The 20,110-nt window shown below is 35.1% G+C and overlaps 3 protein-coding genes across 3 annotated transcripts; 2 read left to right on the plus strand and 1 right to left on the minus strand.

The window, feature by feature from the left end:
- The first annotated feature begins 2,043 nt into the window (after nt 1-2,043).
- KVR01_006068 (uncharacterized protein) lies at nt 2,044-4,828 on the plus strand. Its single transcript, XM_044789840.1, has 4 exons — nt 2,044-2,278; nt 2,362-2,811; nt 2,870-4,457; nt 4,563-4,828. Exons 2-4 carry the CDS (start codon nt 2,385-2,387, stop codon nt 4,666-4,668), a joined length of 2,121 nt encoding a protein of 706 aa, XP_044644871.1. The 5' UTR covers nt 2,044-2,278; nt 2,362-2,384; the 3' UTR covers nt 4,669-4,828.
- A 915-nt stretch (nt 4,829-5,743) lies between these two features.
- On the plus strand, nt 5,744-9,834 carry KVR01_006095 (uncharacterized protein). Its single transcript, XM_044788877.1, has 3 exons — nt 5,744-6,220; nt 6,299-6,424; nt 6,481-9,834. Exons 1-3 carry the CDS (start codon nt 5,768-5,770, stop codon nt 9,538-9,540), a joined length of 3,639 nt encoding a protein of 1,212 aa, XP_044644898.1. The 5' UTR covers nt 5,744-5,767; the 3' UTR covers nt 9,541-9,834.
- Nucleotides 9,835-18,385: 8,551 nt separating this feature from the next.
- Nucleotides 18,386-19,431, minus strand: KVR01_005901 (uncharacterized protein; the record flags this gene model as incomplete). Its single annotated transcript, XM_044784448.1, has 2 exons — nt 18,386-18,440; nt 18,545-19,431. 2 exons carry the CDS (start codon nt 19,429-19,431, stop codon nt 18,386-18,388), a joined length of 942 nt encoding a protein of 313 aa, XP_044644704.1.
- Between the last annotated feature and the right edge of the window lie 679 nt (nt 19,432-20,110).

Below are 20,110 nucleotides of genomic sequence, written 5' to 3' on the forward strand. Positions count from 1 at the left end.
ATTAGTATTTACTACCTAATTTAAGGTATCTATAGATATTTTTAATAGTAGGGGATCTCCTCATTAGGCCTACTAAAAGTTAATATTTTCGCCACTTATATTAATATACTTTTAAAGTTAGTTTAATATCCTATAAGCTAAATATAGTAGGAATGTACTATTAATTACCTTTTATATAACCTTAATAGCCTTTTATAACTCTTATAAGAAGAGGGATTAAATATTATAATAATATTTAATTTAATTTTTTATAATAAACTAAATGTTTTTTATAAAGTTAAAGTTTGGTAAATTTATTAGCTATTAAAGGACTAGAATATTTATTATTTAAAGTATCTCTTTTATTTTTTTAATATAATAAAAAGGAGTATTATTTTACTAGAAGACCCTTTAGTTTCTAAGTTTATAAATATAAAAATAATATATAATGAAAAGTATTTAAAAGTAGTATTTTATTATATTAATATTTTAAAACCCTTTTCTTAAAAGTATTTAAAATTTTATTTATTATTTATAAAGTAGCTTTAAAATATTTAGTTTTATAGTTTATAATAAAAAGTATAAAATTATTAAAATTTTTATATTATAAATAATTATTTATTTTTATATTAAGTTGTTAACTACTTATATTTTATTAAAGAAAATTATTTATTTTTAATTTTTAAGATAAGAAACCTTTATTTTATTTTTAGTATTATTATATATAAGTATATTTATTTATAACTATATAGTAGATTTAATAGTAGTAAAGGTAGTAAGTATAATTTAGGGTATAAAAGTATTAATAAGTATAACTTTATTAATATATAACTTAAATAGTAGGTAAAATTTAAGGTCCTTTTAAATTATATAATAATAAATAGGGTTTAAATAGAACTATTATTATATTTTAATTCTTTTAAGTATATTAAATAAAGGTTTTTTATTAATCTTATTTTTTTATAATATAAGTTAATTTTTAAATATTTAATTAATTTAATAGGGTATAACCTTAAGTAGTATAATAATAGCTTTAATTAGCTATTTAATATTTTTAATTAGAGTTTAAACCTTTAAATATTTATCCTTAATAAGTTTTTTTAAATAGAGCTTTATTAGGTGTATTTAGGTAGTTTAGTAAAGTAATTAAAGGGTAGTTAGGCTAGCTAAAGGGGAGTATTTAAATAGGTGAAAGTATAGTATATATAATATATAGAGTAAGTAAAAGAGGTTTATATTTAGTTAGTAACCCCTAGGGGTAATAATAGTAATAATAAAATTAAATTTAAGGTTGAATTTAAAGTCTAAATACCCTTTAATTAACTACTTTTTACTTAAATATATATTTAAGGTACTTTTAGGTGGAATTTATTAAAAAAGTAATAAGGTTAGTGTATGTGGGTTAATGTAATGGTATATAAAAATTTAATGTTTATTACCCTGGGGGAGGTGTACAACGGTTCAAACTTGAGCGGTCGAGCTCCAGCCGCCAGATGATGGCACATTTGGCAGATGTCCGGTAGCTCAATGAGAACAGCCCGTCCAGCGTGGCCGGTGTCTACGGTATACCCGTATAAACTGATGTGGAAGAGGCAGCAATTGGGAGACTCATGTAGACACTTATTAAGCAGGGACGAAGGGATTCCGGGCTCGCAGGTAAGAATAGCATGTGATGGAGACACTATCATGGACACAATACAGTTTTGGTGACCCCATGTTAGTACAGCAAGGAAGGTTTGCTTTTGCTTTTGCTGCGCTAGTCCTCCGTGTCGGGGGCTCGGAGTGCAACGTGGGCCGACTGCCGGCCCGAGAGGAATGACGTTACAGCTTGTGTGATGGACGATGTCCTCTGGTAGCTCGCTTGTGATGCTCATCTGGGCCGTCCAGAGGCCAATCAATGGATAACGCATTCCCGGCAGAGGCCGATCGCTGTCCACGAAAATTAGCATCAGGTACGAATGCACTGGGATAGGGACGCCGATGCTGGGCTTGCCGAGCGATACGATGGTATCGTTGCCGAGGTTCTCGGGAGCCCACTAAACTAAGTCTGGTCACCTGCCACTGCCACCCTTGGCCTACCACCCAAGCCAACCGGCGCCTTGACGGCGCAGAAGAGTAGACAGACCACGATGGAGTACACTCCTCTTGAATAATATCCATCCTCTCTTGAATACCAGCTCCAGGCTTCCTGTGCCGCCCCCCGTCCTTTCTCCAGTCATTGTAGGTCCACTCGGCGCGGCCCATCTCGAGTCTCCTCGACGCGACGTCTGCAAGTGACAAAGACAGCCCGCACACTCCTGTCCGTGACTCCCGCCCATGCCCATGTACATCCCCAGCTACAGATGCGAGAGACCAGACCCGTTGACCACATCGTATCTACAGAACCCCCCAGCAAACCGCCCAATATGCGTTACGAACCTGACAGCAAGGCACTCATTGCCAAGTGCTCCACTGCTCCTCCTCCGGGCACCCCTTACGGCCTGCCCATCCCCGGATCCGAGCGCGAGAACCGTACTGCCGTCTACCGCAACTGGGCATTCCGCGACGGCCCCTTGCTCGAGAGGCTCGAGGCCCACTGCCTGACCTTCCATGATCTCTTCGAGGAGGCATGGCAGGCTCGCCCCAACAAGCGCATGCTGGGCCACCGGCCCTGGAACCCAACCACCAAGACCTGGGAGCCCAAATACGTGTGGCAGACATATGCTGAGATTGCTGAGAGGAGGAAGAACCTTGGCGCTGGCATCGCCGAGTTGCATCATCGCGTCGGCATCAATGCCCAGAGCTACGGTGTAGGCATCTGGTCCCAGAACAGGCCGGAATGGCAGATCACAGGTACGTCCCATCACAGCCTCTTCTACGATACTACGAGGCTAATCATGGCTTCATACAGAGCTTGCCCTGGTGTCGCAGTCCCTGTATCCCGTGACGCTATATGAGACACTGGGACCTCAAACCACCGAGTTCATCATCAACCACGGCGAATTGGCATGCGTGGTTTGCTCACTGCCGCATATCCCGACCCTCCTGCAGATAGCCCCCAAGATTCCTTCGCTGAAGCTGATTATCTCGCTCGATTCATTGAACGACGGGGAGATGAGCGGGCACTCCAAGCAAGAGCTCCTGAGCAAGATGGCCGCCGACAGTGGGATACAGATCTTCTCGATCGCCGAGGTTGAGGCGATTGGTCAAAATTCTGGACGTCAAATGCGGCCTCCCCGCAAGGAAGACATATTCACCATCAACTACACCTCCGGGACGACCGGCGACCCAAAGGGTGTCGTGCTCACTCACGCAAACGCTGTTGCTGGAGTCTCTTGTGCGCGATCCTCTGGCACCCTTTCAGATCGCGACGTCCACATTTCGTACCTCCCGCTGGCCCACATATACGGGCGCATGGCTGACCAGGCCGCATTCATCGCTGGCGCTCCTGTTGGATATTTCCACGGTGATGTCACCGCCCTGGTCGAGGATATGAAGATCTTGAAGCCAACTGGTTTCATGTCGGTGCCCAGGCTGTTCAACCGTTTCCAGGCTGCTCTGACCACGGCAACGGTTCAAGCGGACGGGGTGAAGGGGGCTCTCTCCAGGCACGTCATCAACTCAAAGAAGGCCTCCATGAAGCTTCCGCCGGGCAAGGCAACGAACAAGCATCTCCTCTACGACAGGATATGGACACCCAAGGTGCGGGCGGCTGTTGGTCTGGACCGTGTGCACTGGATGGTCAGCGGCAGTGCCCAGTTGGATCCCGATGTACACCAGTTCCTACGAGCTGCTTTTGCCAACGATTTCCGCCAGGGCTTCGGCATGACAGAGACATACGCCTGCGGAGTACTGCAGTACCAGGATGATTACACAACTGGCGTCATCGGCGCCCCGATGGCCTTTGTGGAGGTCTGCCTTGAATCGGCGCCCGACTTGGAATATACCGTCGAAGACAAGCCCAACCCACGCGGTGAGTTGCTGCTGCGTGGGCCCATCGTCTTCCAGGGCTACTACAAGAACGAGGCCGAGACGAAGAAGTCCATTGACCCAGATGGGTGGTTCCACACCGGAGACATCTGCGAGCTCGACAATATGGGCCGGTTGAAGATCATCGACCGCAAGAAGAACGTGCTCAAGCTGGCGCAGGGCGAGTACATCTCACCCGAGCGCATCGAGAACGTCTACCTGGGCAGCACGCCCATCATCCAGACGGCCTACGTGCACGGCGACCCCAAGGAGAGCACGCTGGTCGCCATCTTCGGTATCGACCCGGAACAGTTCGCTCCCTACGCCAGCAAGATCCTCAAGAGGACGGTCTCGGCCACCGACCGCGCGGAGCTCAAGGCCGCGGCCAACGACCCCAAGGTGCGAAAGGCGTTTGTGAAGCAGCTGGATGAGTATGGGAAGAGGCACAAGTTCAACAGCTACGAGAGGGTGCGGAACATCTACATGGACATCGAGCCCTTCACGATCGACAACGAGCTCCTGACACCAACGTAAGTAATCGGGCTGAAGATCTTACGATTTGACTTCTTTGCCCCCCCCCGCCGGGCGCCTTGCACGGTTGCTAGCTCTACAGGCCACTACTAACTGGTGATTAGACTCAAAATCAAGCGTGTGCAGACGGCGAGGGCCTTTAGGCAACAAATTGATGATATGTACGCTGAGCTCGCGCGGCAGGGCGAGCTTGCGAAGGCCAAGCTGTAGATTCTCGCTGAAACGGTTCATTGTACATCCTTTCTTTGGTGTATTAGGCTCCTTAGACTGGTGGATCAAGACATGCGTGTATAGATGAAGGGAGAATTGGCATGTGAAGAAAGATTATAGTACTTGTACAAATCCTTGCTAACATTTGCTGTCTATCCTATCCTCACTTCTCTAGGCTTCTCTTTGTATCCTGAGCACCTAAACTATACAGGAAGCCCATTGTTAACTTGTAATAATTGTATCATGATTTGCTTGTGATAAGAGCAAGGGAGTTTGGATTGTAAAGCCTTGCACATGCCTGTTGGGAGTTGCCGTGGAGGCACATGCATCGTGTCGCGCTAGTCGCAGCTCCTGTGGGGTTGATGTGTCGTCCCGATTGTTGCAATGCAGCAATGCACCAAAGCGGGCAATGACCATGATTGGCCACTTGGTGCACACCTTTCATCCAGAACTTATAGGTTCCACATGTGACATATGGTAATTAAGTGGTATTATTTAATGGGTGTTATGTCTATGAGGAGATCCTTTTAGGTTGCTTGTGATATGGGGAATGAAGTTTGATGGTTTTGATAAACGTTGGAAGGGGCGTTACAGTAGTTACCATCTGCCCCTAACAACAACTGTGTCTGCTAGGCAACTCTGCTGGGCAACTTCCACCCACGGAATGATCCAGCTGTCAATTGTGACCTACTAATGATGATTGATGATAATATGACCTTTGAAAGAATCATGAACATGTTCATTTCATAGTGTTTATAATAAAACTAGGCCTTACCTTTATATTTTCTAATAAATAAATAAGTTCTAATATAATAATTATATCTATAAGTTAAGTTATAAAGTAAAATAAAATAATTTTAAATTTTAAATACTTTTTATTTAATTAATTATAAGATTAAACTAGTATAAATTAATAGTTTTCTTTATTTATTTATTAATACTTTTAATACCTCTAAGCTGGTTTTTAATTTAAGTTAAACTTGAATGCTTGTGGGGAATATTCAGTTAAACGAAAACTGCAGAAGCACTTGTGACGCGCCACGCGCAATGGCTACGCCTACTTAAATAATCTCGCGTCGCTTGAACCGAATGGGCTACGATGGCGCCGCCGTCTAGAGAGGTCATCGACCTCACCGTCGATGACGATGACGACGGACGGCCGCCCCAGAAACGGGCATATCCCTTGTCACCTACCAAGGCTGAGCGACTGCGAGCCCTCCGCGACAGGCTTCGGGACGACATCGCGAGCTACGAGAACCTCATCGCGCAGGGCGTTCCCATCCCCCATGGCCACCCCTACGTGCCGCCCCGAGCTGTGCCGCCCCGATCTGCTCAGAATCGGAGGGACTACATTCCTATCGTCCCCAGTCCTCCCTCCCCACCGCTTCAGCCAGTCGCGAAACGACAAAAGCTCTCCGGGACTCCGAGTGACGTCTTGAGCCATGAGCAGCTCATGACCAAATCTATCGGCCTACACCTGTCCGAGTATGCGAAGGCCGCCGTGGTACCCTTCAGGAACAAGGATGTCGACGAGGATAAGCTCAAGGCAGAGGTATTTCAGCACACACGGGACACTTGCTACAGGTCTACCCCACTAGATTATGGCTCTGACAACCTCCGTCGCAAACAGATCCAATCGGCCCTTGCAAGAGAATACGAAGATACGGTTCGGCAGAATGGAAGGCTACCCGACGACCTGGTCGGCGCTGTCACTCAGCGTGCCAGAAACTTAGCTAAGAGCTACGCTTCTCTGCCGGTAAGATGATGTGTGGCTGGCGAGGGCAAGTTTCGGCGACTAACAGGAGTTGTCAGGGCTTTCGACGAATGCAGTTTGTTCACTCGACACAAAACGGTGCCCCAGCAGCCCAAAAGAACGCGATCCCTATCTCTCGACCTCCCGGCCTTGCAAACCGCCTTGCAAACCGCCTGCCTCCTGTGAATCGACCGCTCGCTCCTGCCGCCTTCGCAGCGCAGGCGCTTCCCATTGGACCACCGTCTATTACAGAACCGACTCCGAGTCCAGTCCAGAGCCTCTATCGCTTCCCAGACACCGTTGAGACACCGCAGCAGCACCAGGCCAGGCAGCCCATCGCGCAGCATGGCCCAGCTCGAGCCACACGATCCCAAGATACTGTGGTGCCGATGACGTCTCACCCCTCAAACGCACCTCGCCCTCCGCGGCCGAACACACCTCTTGCCTCCAGAAAAACGAGATCTGCTGCAAAAACAGCTCCGACTTCCCCGACAAACTACCGGTCTCGTGCTAAGGTCGCGGCTTGGAAGTCCAGGAAGGATGGCCATGAGGTGCAGCAGCGACCCACTTCAGCATTCTTCTCTCTCGAGCTCCGTCCATATCTTAAGGCGAAGGACAGGCAAGAGATCTTGAACCGAAGCGGCCGTCTGAGTAGAATAGGACCGGACCTCCTGAACAAGCCCCATATCTTCCACGTGGACTTCACTCTAGAGGAAGCTCGTGAGCTCCAACTGGCGGCTCGGCAAGTTATGGGGTCCGAGACGATGCATAACGATCCGGTTAAGGGCCTGGCCAAACTTCTCAAGCGTTTCAAGAGCGGAAGTGATATCGATCGCCTCGTCAATCAACTCCAAACCGATCGCAGAGATACAGCCGCCATCGCTGGCTTCCTCCACGATGTGTATCAAAAGAAAGCTAGGGTTGACGATCCACGACTGCTTTCAATAGACAAAGATGTCTTTGACAGGCGCGGTGAAGCTCTGCGAGAGAGCCGTCTTTCATCGCTTCTGATGGCGCGAGAGGTCACCGGCAATTGCTTCAGAACGACCCACATGAGACATCTTACCAATGAGTTCCACAAGAGCCTTGAAGACGGTCTTGAGCTCCGGACAGAGTTCACCAACTGCGCTGGCGATGTCTCCGCAGTCAGCTGGGTATCGAACTCTGCGTACATAGCCGGTACGACCGTGCATATGGATACCCACAACCAGCAATACAACAAGCCCGGGAACCTTCTGCTGGGCTCAGTCGCGCCGTCACGCATCACTTTGAAGTCTTATCCCGACCACCGCATTCCTCGTCCGATTGTTGAGAAGGGTGAGAATTCTACAAACGATATGCGCGAATCTCAGGACCCATGGCTGTACACGTCAGTTGTCTCGTCCGATTACGACCCAATACACGACCGGACCTATACATCTGGTTTTGACCGAAGCGCCAAGGTCTGGCGGGTGGACAAGTCGGGGCCCTCGATGCAATGTATCGGAACATGGATGCACAAAGGCTTCGTCAACTTTGTGCAGGCTTCGCAGCTGGGCCACCCAACAGGCCTGGTTGCCACTGCCGCCGACGTGCCCACCGAGGCTGTCAGAATCTACACCGTCAACCCCGAGGATATCTCAGGAAGCCCATATAGTTCATTTTCGGCTACCAGGGTACCGGACGCTGACGGAACCTTCTCGAACAAATGGACCTATTTTCCGTCGACAATGAAATGGGGCGTAGAGGAAAGCGTTCGCCATCTTTTGCTGGTTGGCTTCTCCCCGCGCACTCTCACCGATGATGACAATGACATTCCTGAGGATCGCCTGAACACCGGCGAGCTGTGCCTATGGGATGGCATCACGGGACAGGCGATTCGGATCCCGGGCGCAAAGACCCAAAACGTCTTCGAGGTGCTATGGCACCCATATCGGCCCGAGTTCATCGCGGCATCTTCACCAGCAGGCGACTTTGATGCTGATATTCGAACGCAAATCAGGATCTTTGCTAGAGACAAGACCCCTGATCAGGATGTTCAGTTTAGATTCGTGAAGTCTTTCGACTGCACAGCTGTTGACATCAATGAGCTCACCATCATGCCGAACAGTCCTGCGTTCTTCTACATCACAGCCGGGTGTACGGATGGCAAGACGTACGTGTGGGACTCGGCTCAACCGGAGAGCTTTAGGAGGAGACCTATTCATGTGCTCGCTCACGGGCCCCCTCTGGCGGGCATCGCTGTGGGCGACAACGAAGACGACACCGGCGTCAAGTTTACAGCGTGGGCGGCGTCGCTGGATCGGTTTTACACGGGATCTTCGGACGGAGTAGTCAAGGTTTGGAATATCCGAGGACGAAAAGCCAAAGGCAGAGTTATCCTCGAGGCGCCAGCCCAGATCTCGCACGGGGCCTTCTCGCCTGACTACTCCAAGCTCGTGATCGGCGACGCAAGCGGGCGTGTCTTCATCCTATCCGTCGGCGAAGATGAGGAGAAACCACCATCCTTTATCAACCTGTCCGGCCCTCCGGGGTTGGGTTCGATGATACGGCGCAGACCAACGGCAATCACGCCACATGGCGAGCCTCCGCCTCCGCCAGAGCTCCTCCAGGCACGCGAGACGAATGCCGACCTGGGACGCGCCTATGTCGCCGAGAGGCAGCTCAAGTTCAGCGGAGATATCACGGTGGGAATGGTCCAGGACGTCAATTACGCCGAGACGGGGCTGTTTAGGCCCGAGGCACACGCCGACCACGACCCGGCCAAGGATCTCGTGGCGTGGGTCGAGAGCCAGCAGCAGGCCAACCTGAAGATGTTTGCCAAGGCTCCCATCCGGACTAAACGCGTGGGGAGAATCAGCTCATCTGGCAGAGATGCGGACAATATGGCCATCGATGGGGAAGAGTCCGGGGCGGCTGACATGACGAGACGACATGAAGACAACTGCAGGCTCGACCTGGACCTTGAGGGCTTGAGCCTCGAGACCCGAGAGGCACTGGAAAGAGACCGCGTCCCACTGCAAGAGCTCCGCGATGGTGTGGACTACTGCGGGCTCGACTATGTCGACGAGGTTGAGGAGAACCTCAAGAAGGGTGTCGTCGATCGGAGTAAGGAAGACGACGACGGCATGGGCTACTGAGTGGAGACTGCTGCGGTCGCTTGGGCGGCCAGTCTGGCTGGCATATGGCATTTACTGTCAACGGACGCGAGGCGAGGCAAAGACCTTGACTGCTTGAGCTTTACTTGCATGGGAGCGAGGCGCCGGAGATCATAGCTTTGTATGCCCCGAATTTTGGCATCGCAAAGTGTGAAGGGTATGGAATGGACTTGGTGTATCATGTGCTGGAACTGGTGTCCTTTGCCAGGGACGAAGAGATCATTTGCGCAGGCTGAGCACCGTGTATATTTGTGCTTGCTCCCACGTCTTGTCAAGCAGCGGTATATTGAGATAGATGTAATCAAAAGATGATGTATCCACAGGTACAGCCTTGCCCCCAAACTCTCTCCTACGAAGCAAAGCTTCACCGGCGACTCTCTTGATGGAGCCGAGCGAAGTCACCATGAGAAGTCGGCATGAGATTGCGAAAATGGGCTCTGCCCAGAAGCGTACAGGTGAGAATACAATCTGTATTTTGCGAAGCACATTTTTGTCTGGCACACCGGACGATCCTACGACGTAAGTTAAAGATACACTCTAGGATAATCACTCTTTATATAAGGAAGTATAATTACCTATTAGATAATACTATATATAACTCTATAATTAAAGTATTCTCTTTTAAAGAGAGGAATTAAAAGTTTAGCTAAGTAAGTAAGTTAATAAAGGATATTACTTAACTAATTATAAGCTCCTTTTTTATTTATTTTTTATTAAATAACTAAATTTTTTAATTAAATTAATCTCTAATTTATAAGAAACTTCTCTACTATATTAAATATCCTTTATTAGTAGGTAGACTTTAAAATTTATTATAGTAAGTAATACTTTAAATAATAGTAATATTATATCTCTTTTTAATTAATAATTTTAAGGAAAAGTAATTATATAGTTTAATATTTTAAGTTTAAATAAAAGCTTAAAATATAAATATTATAAATATCTTTATTAAAAGAAGGTTATTATTAATAAACTAATTAAAAATAATTATATTATTTTTATAAATAAAACTAATAATATTAACTTTATAATTACTTATTTTAAGGAGATTAATCTTATAAAGAGTTTATTAAAGTAATAGATTATATATAAATAATAAGAAAATTTTAAGTAGAGTATATTAAATAAGGTAGCTTTTAGAAAAGTAAGTCTTACCTATTATTTTATTAGAAATTAAAAATAAGGAAACACTAAAAGGTATATACTTATATTATTAATATATATAATATAATAAATAAGTATACTTAAAATAAATTTTATATAATATTTAATAAATATATTTAGGTAAATTCTCTTTTATAATTAAGTATTTTAATAAATATTATATTTTAAAGATTAAACTAATATTAATTAGTTATATAATATATTTAATTAAATAAATAGTAATAAATATTTTATTTAATTTATTTATAATCTATTAAAACTTTAAGAAATAATATAATTTAATTTATATTAAAGATAGTAGTAATAAATATAATTTAAGTTTTCTATTTAATTATTTTTTATTAAAGAAATTTTAGTTAATAAGGAAAAGTATAATAAAAGTAAGTAAAAGTTATTATAACTAAATATTAATAAAATTAAAAACTTTAATATTAATAATAATAAAAATAAATTAAATAAACTTAATAAAACTAATTAATTTTAATTATAATATTTAACTTATAGATAAAATAGTTATAATAAATATATATATTAAGTAAACTATCCTAATTAGATTTTTAAAAAATTTTATAGAATTTAGATTCCTCCTTTTAAAAGAAAAAAGGACTTTATTATTATAATAATTATATAAAAGAGTAGTTTTATCTTCTTCTTTTTTATTTAAAAGTTAAGTTAAATAGTTTTATTACTCTATATATTTTATCTTTTAAATTTATTAAGACTCTATAATAGCTTTAATTAATATTTTTAATATACTTTAAATTATTCTTTTATTAAAAAGTCTCCTTAAGTTTTATTTTAATAATATAAATTTTAATATATAAAAATTATAAAGATTTTCTATTATATTCTTAATTTCTAAATTAAAGGTATTAAATAACTAATTATTATCTTAACTAATAATTATAATATTAATAACTAAACTATAACTTATAATTTAATTATTTATTTTATAACTTAATATATTTATACTTTTATTAATAAGGAGTTATTTTCTTTAATTTATTAATAATAGTTTTTATTATTAATATTATTATTTAAATTTATAATCTAAATTTAATTATTTTTAAATAATATCTATTAATATTTAAGGAAGTATTATTAATAATCTCATATTAATATTTATTATTAGCTTATATAAGAATAATTATATATTAATCTTTCTATTTAAAATAATTTAACTAAACTATTTCTTAATATTAATAATATATCTATTAAACTAAAGTTTATTAGAGTTTTTAATAAAGTTTATAAGGTTATTAAAATTTAAAAGCTCTTTATAGTTAAATTAAATATTTATAATAACTTTAATATTATTATTTTTATTACTATAAGTAATAAATATAACTAATTTAATATTAATTATAATATAATTAAGGTAATTAAGATTTTTATTTATAATTAACCTTATTTTATCCTTTAATATTATAAAACTAATTATTTTTATAGTAATAAGCTTAGCCTTATTTATTATTTTATTTATTATTTAAATAGATTAACGGTTTATAAAGTGTATATTACTATTATAATCTTTTTCTTACCTTTTTTAATAGGTTATTAAGGAGGTTAGTAGACTTAATAATATTCTACTTTAATTTATACTTAAATAAACCCTTTTACTAATAAAAGTAATAATATTAATTCCTTTATTAATAGTAATAGTGGTTATTTTAATAATTAGTTTAATATTATTAATTATATAACTAAATAGCTATAAATTAAATTAAATTAAATGATTTTTCCTTTTTATATTAATATTTTTAACTTAAATATTTATAATACCTTTTTTTAAGCTTTAATTTATTTTAGTAGCAATATATTAAATATTTAACCTTCTTCTTTTAATAATAATAAAACCGTTTAATTTTAAGGTATACCTCCTCTTATTCTCTTATCCTTAGTTAACCTTACTAACCTCTCCTAATAAAGTAGCTTTACTATTAGAGTTACTATTAAATTAAAAGAATAGAATAAAATCTTAAAACTAATAGTAGTTATTAGAAAAAAGGTATTAATATAAAGTAGAAATTTAATTTTACTTAATTTAAAAGTAGATATTTATATCTTTAATAATAAAAATAGTTTAAAAATGTAATATTACTTAATATTTTTATTAGGTTAATTAAATAAAATATATATTTATTACTTACTAATAGTAATAATATATTATTTAAACTTATAAATAAATTTAGTAATTAAAAATTACTTATAATTACTAATATTATACTTACTTTATAAGTTAAGTTTAATATTATTTCCTCTTTTAATTAGGTATAAAAGGAGGACTCTTTAAATAATAAAATAAAAATAAAATTTTTATTAATTATAATAATTAATAAATTAAACTTACTAAATAAATTAATAGTTTTTTTAATTAAAACTTTAAAAACTTACTACTAATATATCTTCCTTAAATTACTTTATTAACTTAATTAAATATAATAGTTTTATTTAATAGTATCATAAAGCTATAAGGTATTTTTTTTTCTAAATATAATTATTCTTTTTAATATTAATAAGGAACTTTTTATTATTAAGGTTTAAATTTAGAAGGTTATTACTTTTAAGGAGATCTACCTTATTTATATAATTGCTAAGGTGCTTAATAAAGTTCTTAAAGAGCCTACCTAATAATATAAAACTAATATTAGTACTTTAATCTATATAAATATATAGGGACCTTACTCTATTAAGTTATATAATAAATTATATTACTTTATATTCTTTATAAATAATATTTCTTAATTTATTTTAAAGAAGGGTTTTTATATAAAAACTAAATTTTTATAGTTTTCTATTTATTATATAATAATATATAAAGTTACTTTAATATTATTATTTAAGTATATTAATTTAATAATAAATTCTATTAAAGTATAATTAATAAGTATTTAAAATAATATTATATTTACTTTAAAATAATTATAGCTTATAATTATTATATAAATAAAATATATAAATAGGTAAATTAAATATTATAAAATAAAGTTATACTTATAATTTAAAAGTATATTATTATTAATTAACTTATAAAGTTAATTATAAAATTAACTTTAAATATAATTTAAAATTTTAAGTTTTTAAGAATTTATAATTAAAGGTAATTTATTATAATATATAAATTAAAACTAATTATTAGTAAAGATATTTTATAATAAAGTATTAATTTAATTTAAAATCTTTTAAATATATAGTATTTTTATATTTTTCTATTATTTATTTTAAATTTCCTTAATAGTAGTTACTTATTAATAATAGAAATTTTATTTTTATTATATTTAAATAATAAATTAAGATTTATAAAAATATTATATTTTAATAAATTATTTATAATATTAAATTTAAATTTAATTATAAATAAATTTAAAGGATTAAAGTATAAGTAGTAATTTTATTAAAGATTTATAATATTAATAAACTTTATAAACTTAAAATATAATTAAAATAGTTTATTAGTTTAAATAATAAAGTTATTTATTAAATTTAAAATAAAAAAATATTAAGTTTTTATATTAATAAGGTTAAAATATAATAAAGTTATAAAAAGATAATTTATATAAGAGTAAAACTTTTATTTAAAGAATAAAGTATAAATAATAATAGAATTTTATATTAATTAAAAATAATAATATTAACTTTAAATTAGATTCTTTTTTAATTATAAATAAAATAGTAATTAATAATAATAATATTTATTTTTAATTTAAAGATAAAGATAGAAATTTATTTAATAATAATTCCTTTTAATTAAAAAGGTTAAATAATATTTAATTATTTATAAAGAATTATTTTATTAATAATAAAGAAGAAATAAATAATAAATCTTTTAATATTTTAAGTTTTAATAATAATAAATAATAAATAAATTTATAATTTAATTTCTTTATTATTATTATTTATATAGTTATAATAGATAATTCTTTATTTAATAATTTCTATATTTTATTTATAAATATAATAAATAATTATAACCTTTTATTTATATTAATACTTTTAAGTTAATTACTTATACTTTTATATTTTAAAGGATCTTAAAAATAAAATAATTATATATAAAGATAAAGCTTATTAAAAATACCTATAATATAAAGGATATTATATCTTTATTAAATTTATTAATAAATATAAAGATTTTATATCTTTATTTTATATTTAATATATTAATAATAGGTATAAAACTATATTAAAATTAATAATATAAAGTATATATAATTAAAACTTAAGGTTATTAAAAGATAATAATAATAGTATTAATATTAAAATAAGTTTAAAATTATTTATTATTAAGGAATACTTATAAAATAGAAATATTATTATTATTATTAAGTATAAAAGCTTATAATAAAAATATATTATATAATATATATTTAATTATTAACTTTAAAATTATAATTAAAATATATAAAATATTATAAAATTTAAATATTAAAAATATAATTATTATAAATTAAAAGTTATACTTATAATAAATATTTATATAAAACTTATATTAATTTTAAAATTAATTATATTTTTATTATAATAGATAAATTACTTTAAAAGATTTATTTAATATTATTAAAAAAGGTTAACTTTAAAAGTTAATAATAATATTTATAAAAGTATACTACTTTAAGATAATTTAAAAATTATTATTAACTTTATAAACTTTATATACTTTATATTATTATTTAAAATATATATATAAAAGTAAATAAAAATAGTAGAGTTTTTAATATAATATTATAACTTAAAAGTATATTTAATTATTAAAAACCTAAGCTTTATAATAACTAAATAAATCTTATTTTATATAGTTAAAAGTATTATTTATAATAAATATAAATAAATAATTAAAAATAAAAATTAAAAGTTAATTTAAAATAAAGGAAAATAATAAGTTAAAATAATATTTAAAATAAATATCTCTTAATTATAATAGTTAGTAATATTTAATTTAGGTTATTTATATATATAATATACTTTAAAATAATTATAAATTATATTTTACTAATAAATTATATAATAATATAATTTTATAATTTTAATAAATATTATAAATAAATAGTTTAATACTATTTATAATATAGTTACTTAATAAAATTTTAAGTTTTATAAATAAATATAGAATTATAATATATTTTAAATTAATTAAATAGTTATTACTTTTAATAAAGTTTTATAAATAAAGTTTTACTTAATATTTAACTTAAATATATATATTTATATAATTAATAATATTTCTTTACTATATTTATTTTAATATTAAATAATATTTATATAAATTATTAAATTTAAGTTTATAATAATAATATTAGAATAAAGGAATAGGATTAAATTTATTTTAAAGAACTTATAAATAAACTAAATAATATAAATAATTATAAAAAGTTTATATAATTTAAATTAAAGGACTTATTAATCTTTCTAATTAAAATATTTTAATTTATAATAGATTCTATAATAGTAATTATAATAATTTTTAAAGAAACTTCCTATTAATATAAATATTTTAGTTTATATATTACTTTATAATATAATAATAGTTATTTAATAAAATATTTTAATTAATTTTAAATTATATATTAAAGTAATAAAGGCTTTTAATACTTAAAATAGATTATTAATATAAAAGGAATAAAATAGTATTATTAAGAATAATATAATAAAGAAGGTTTTATTAATAGTATACTTTTAAAACTATATTTATTACCTTTAAATAAATATAGGTAAAAAATATACTATTAATAAATAAATCTTTAAATATAAAGTTAAGTTAGTTATTAAAGGTTTTAATAATAATTAAATATTAATTTTTATAAAATATATATAGTAGTTATTAAGTTTATATTATAGTAGATTATTATTATTATTATTATAATTTTTAAATAATTACTTTATATTATAAATATTAAGATAGTATTTTTAAATAAGGATTTTAAGAAAATTATTTATATAAAGTTACTATTAGGTTAAAAGATTCTTAAAAGTAAAATTTAAAGGCTTTAAAAATACTTTATAAACTTAAATAAATACTAAAGGAATAATATTTAAAAATATTATTTAAATTATTATAGTAAGGTTTTAAAAGTTATTTTTAATAAATATATTTTATTAATTTTATTAAAATATTATTATTAATATTTAAGTTAATAATTTTCTAATTATAATTAAAATTATAAAGTTTATAAAGTTATTAAAAAAGCTTTATAATAAGTTTTAAATAAAAATAATATTAATACTACTTTTTATTTAAAGGTATAAATTTAATAAAAATTAAATAGAATTATACTATATTAAGTTTATTATATTTATTATATAATTAAATACTTTAAATTATAGAAATTATTTAAAAGAGTAACTTTATTTCTATTAAAATATAAACTTTAAAAGAATAAAGACTTAATTAATTTAAAATTTTTATAAAGATATTAGGAATAAAGTAAATATTTTAATTTTTATATCTTAAACTTAACTTAATATTATATTTATAAATTAATTTTATTTTTAATATAACTTTATTTTTAAAAATTATAATAAAACTTTAACTTATATATATAAATATCTCTTTAGGTTTTTAAATATAAGTATTAAATATAAAAGGAGGTTTAAAACCTTATAATATTTACTAATTCTAATTTTATTAAATATTTTAATATATAATAATTTATATTTAAATAGATTATTATTCTTAAAGGAGTATTAATTATATAAAGCTTTTAATAATAAAAGATAGTTATATTATTAACTACTTATACTAAGTATATTATAGTAATTAAACTAATTAGAAAGGTTATTTAAATTAAAGGTTTTATAAACTTTTTAGTCTTTTAAAGTTTTTAATAATAATAGTACTAATATATATTAATAATAATAGTACTACTTTACTTACCTAGAATCTATATTCTTATAATAAAACTAAATATATAAATATTTAATATTACTTTATTTAAAATATATATTAAAGGTTAAGAATATTATTATATATTAAATAAATATTAAATATAATATTATTAATCTTTTATTAAAACCCTTCCTTAAAATAAATATTATAAATTAATAAAACTAATAGAGTTAATAAACCTATAATTAATTAAATAGTTATAAACTAATTTAAAGGAAGTAGCTATAAAAGATAAGGATAATAGAAAATAAGATTTATAATAATTTATAAAGTTAGGGGGAGAGTTAAAAATATACTTTAAGATAATTACTCTTTATATAAGGAAGTATAGTTGTCTATTAAGTAATACTATATATAACTCTATAATTAGAGCATTTCCTCTTAAAGAGAGGAATTAGAAGTCTAGCTAAGCAAGCAAGCCAATAAAGGATATTACCTAACTATGTGGACCAGGATATGACAAGACTATGTAACTACTGGGAAACCATACATGCTGCATCAACATAACTCTTTATATTCATGCAACTGGAGTTCAAGCTCGGAACGCCCGCCCTGTCTATCTCATGATACTAAATGCTAACGCAGCGCAGACCAAAGGAAACAGTTCCATCTCTCAAATACTCGGGAAGCCAAGAAATATCACGCCGCAACAGCGCACATAAAACTTACATATCCCCCTTCTTTTTATACCTCTTCATATCATCCATCATCTCAAAGAAGCGTAATGTTGTTTGTGAACCCAGCCAGCCCCACATGTCTAGTCTCCCAACGCCTGACGCTCTAATGCTTAGCCGTGACCGCCTCGCCGGTCACCCTCTCGACAGCCTGCTTTGCCCTGTAATGTGCGAAATCGCCCGTTAGTATGCCATCCGATTCGAAGTGTACTAGGGTGGAAAATTGTGGGGCTTGGAGGTTGGGATGTCCCCGGGTTAGACTTACATGTCACCGAGCGCAACCATGCAAATGGTCTGCCACATGCCGAGGCCGATACGGGGCGCGACACCGCGGTACAGGCCCTTGAGACCGTTGGTGTTGTAGATATACCTGAAGGTGTTGCCGACGGTCATCTTCTTGGGGCGGTTGGGGTCCTCCTTCTTGCTCTGCATCTCGACGCGGATGACCTCGATGGGCTGGTTCCAGGCGGAGAGGCCACCGCCGAGGCCCGAGGCGATGATCTTCTCCCAGGCGCTCAGCTTCTGGCCCTCGTGCTTGCCGGTGACGTTGCGGATGCCCGACTCGGCCAGGCGGGACAGGCCGAAGCGGGAGCCCCAGTTGGTCATCTGGCGGATGGCGACGGCGTTGACGCCCTTGTTGATGCCCTTGATGCCCTCGCGGCGGTAGATGTCGGCAAAGGTGGCCCAGGTGGAGGGGGGCTTGCCGCCGGCCTCGACGACCTTGTGCTTGGTGATCTCGACCGTCTTCATGCAGGTGCAGAAGCCCATGGTGGCGTAGGCCTGGGCGACGCCACCCGTCACGCCGCCGGTGATGCCGCCGAGGAACTCGGAGGCGCCGGCCGCGCGGGCGTAGTACTCGGCCTCGGAGGCGACGAAGAGCAGCACGGCGCCCTTGGTGGAGGCCTCGATCCAGGCCCAGGGGATCAGGCCCTGGTAGAAGCCCAGGACGCCGCCGCGGGACCAGATGCGGCCGAGGGCGCTCGTGAAGCCGTCGCTGCGGTGGGCGGCCATGGTGGTCTTGACGACCTCGAGGGGCTGGCCGAGGGTGGTGACCTCGAACATGTTCAGGCCTGCTCCGAGGAGCAGGTTGGAGAACTTGATGGGCTTCTTCTCCAGGGTCTTGCCCGGGGCGGTGGGCGCGGCGGCGGACATGACGGCGGCGGGTGTGTGATGAGCAAGGGGCCCTGACCAAGGGAGAGAGTGTGCTTCTTCGCGGGCTGGTGAGCGCGTGTCTGGGTGTGGAGAGGTTCAGACGGGCTCGGCTATGCTGTTCGGAGGTTACACGGGTTAGAACTGGCGCGCTATAAAAGAGCTGGGCTGGAGGAAACACACCAGAGGCTATCTACCTGGGGTAACTGTGTAGATAGATGACTGCAGGCTGCAGGGGGAGAAGGCAAGATTTCTGGAGGAGGATTGGGGAAGTGTCTTCTCGTGGATCTGCAAACTCGCACATGTCAGTCAGATCTGTCTGTCGGCAAGGCTTCGGTGTGCGGGTGCCATTCGCCGGAGTGCGCCAGCTTGGGGGGAGCTCCCCCCCCCCCACGTCCGCCGCTGGTTCGCCTGGGGGAGAGCTCCGTTCTCGCGGCCAGGCGAGCAGTGCAGCAGCACTTGGATTTTTGTGGGGTATTTACCTGCTGCCGTCGACGTTGATGATGTCTTTGTTTTGATGAAGCAGTGAGTGCGATGGCAGGATGGATTACAATTTCAGCTGGGGACGGCCGACACGACAAAGAAAGGGCAGCACAGCACAGCACAGCACAGCTCTCACCCACGCCCTCCCTCTCGGGCATTCTCTCACTCTCAGTCAGCTCCAAACAATTGGTGATCGGCG

The sequence above is a fragment of the Diaporthe batatas genome (genome assembly GCF_019321695.1).
Source record: "Diaporthe batatas strain CRI 302-4 chromosome Unknown Contig00006, whole genome shotgun sequence".
NCBI classification, from domain to species: domain Eukaryota; kingdom Fungi; phylum Ascomycota; class Sordariomycetes; order Diaporthales; family Diaporthaceae; genus Diaporthe; species Diaporthe batatas.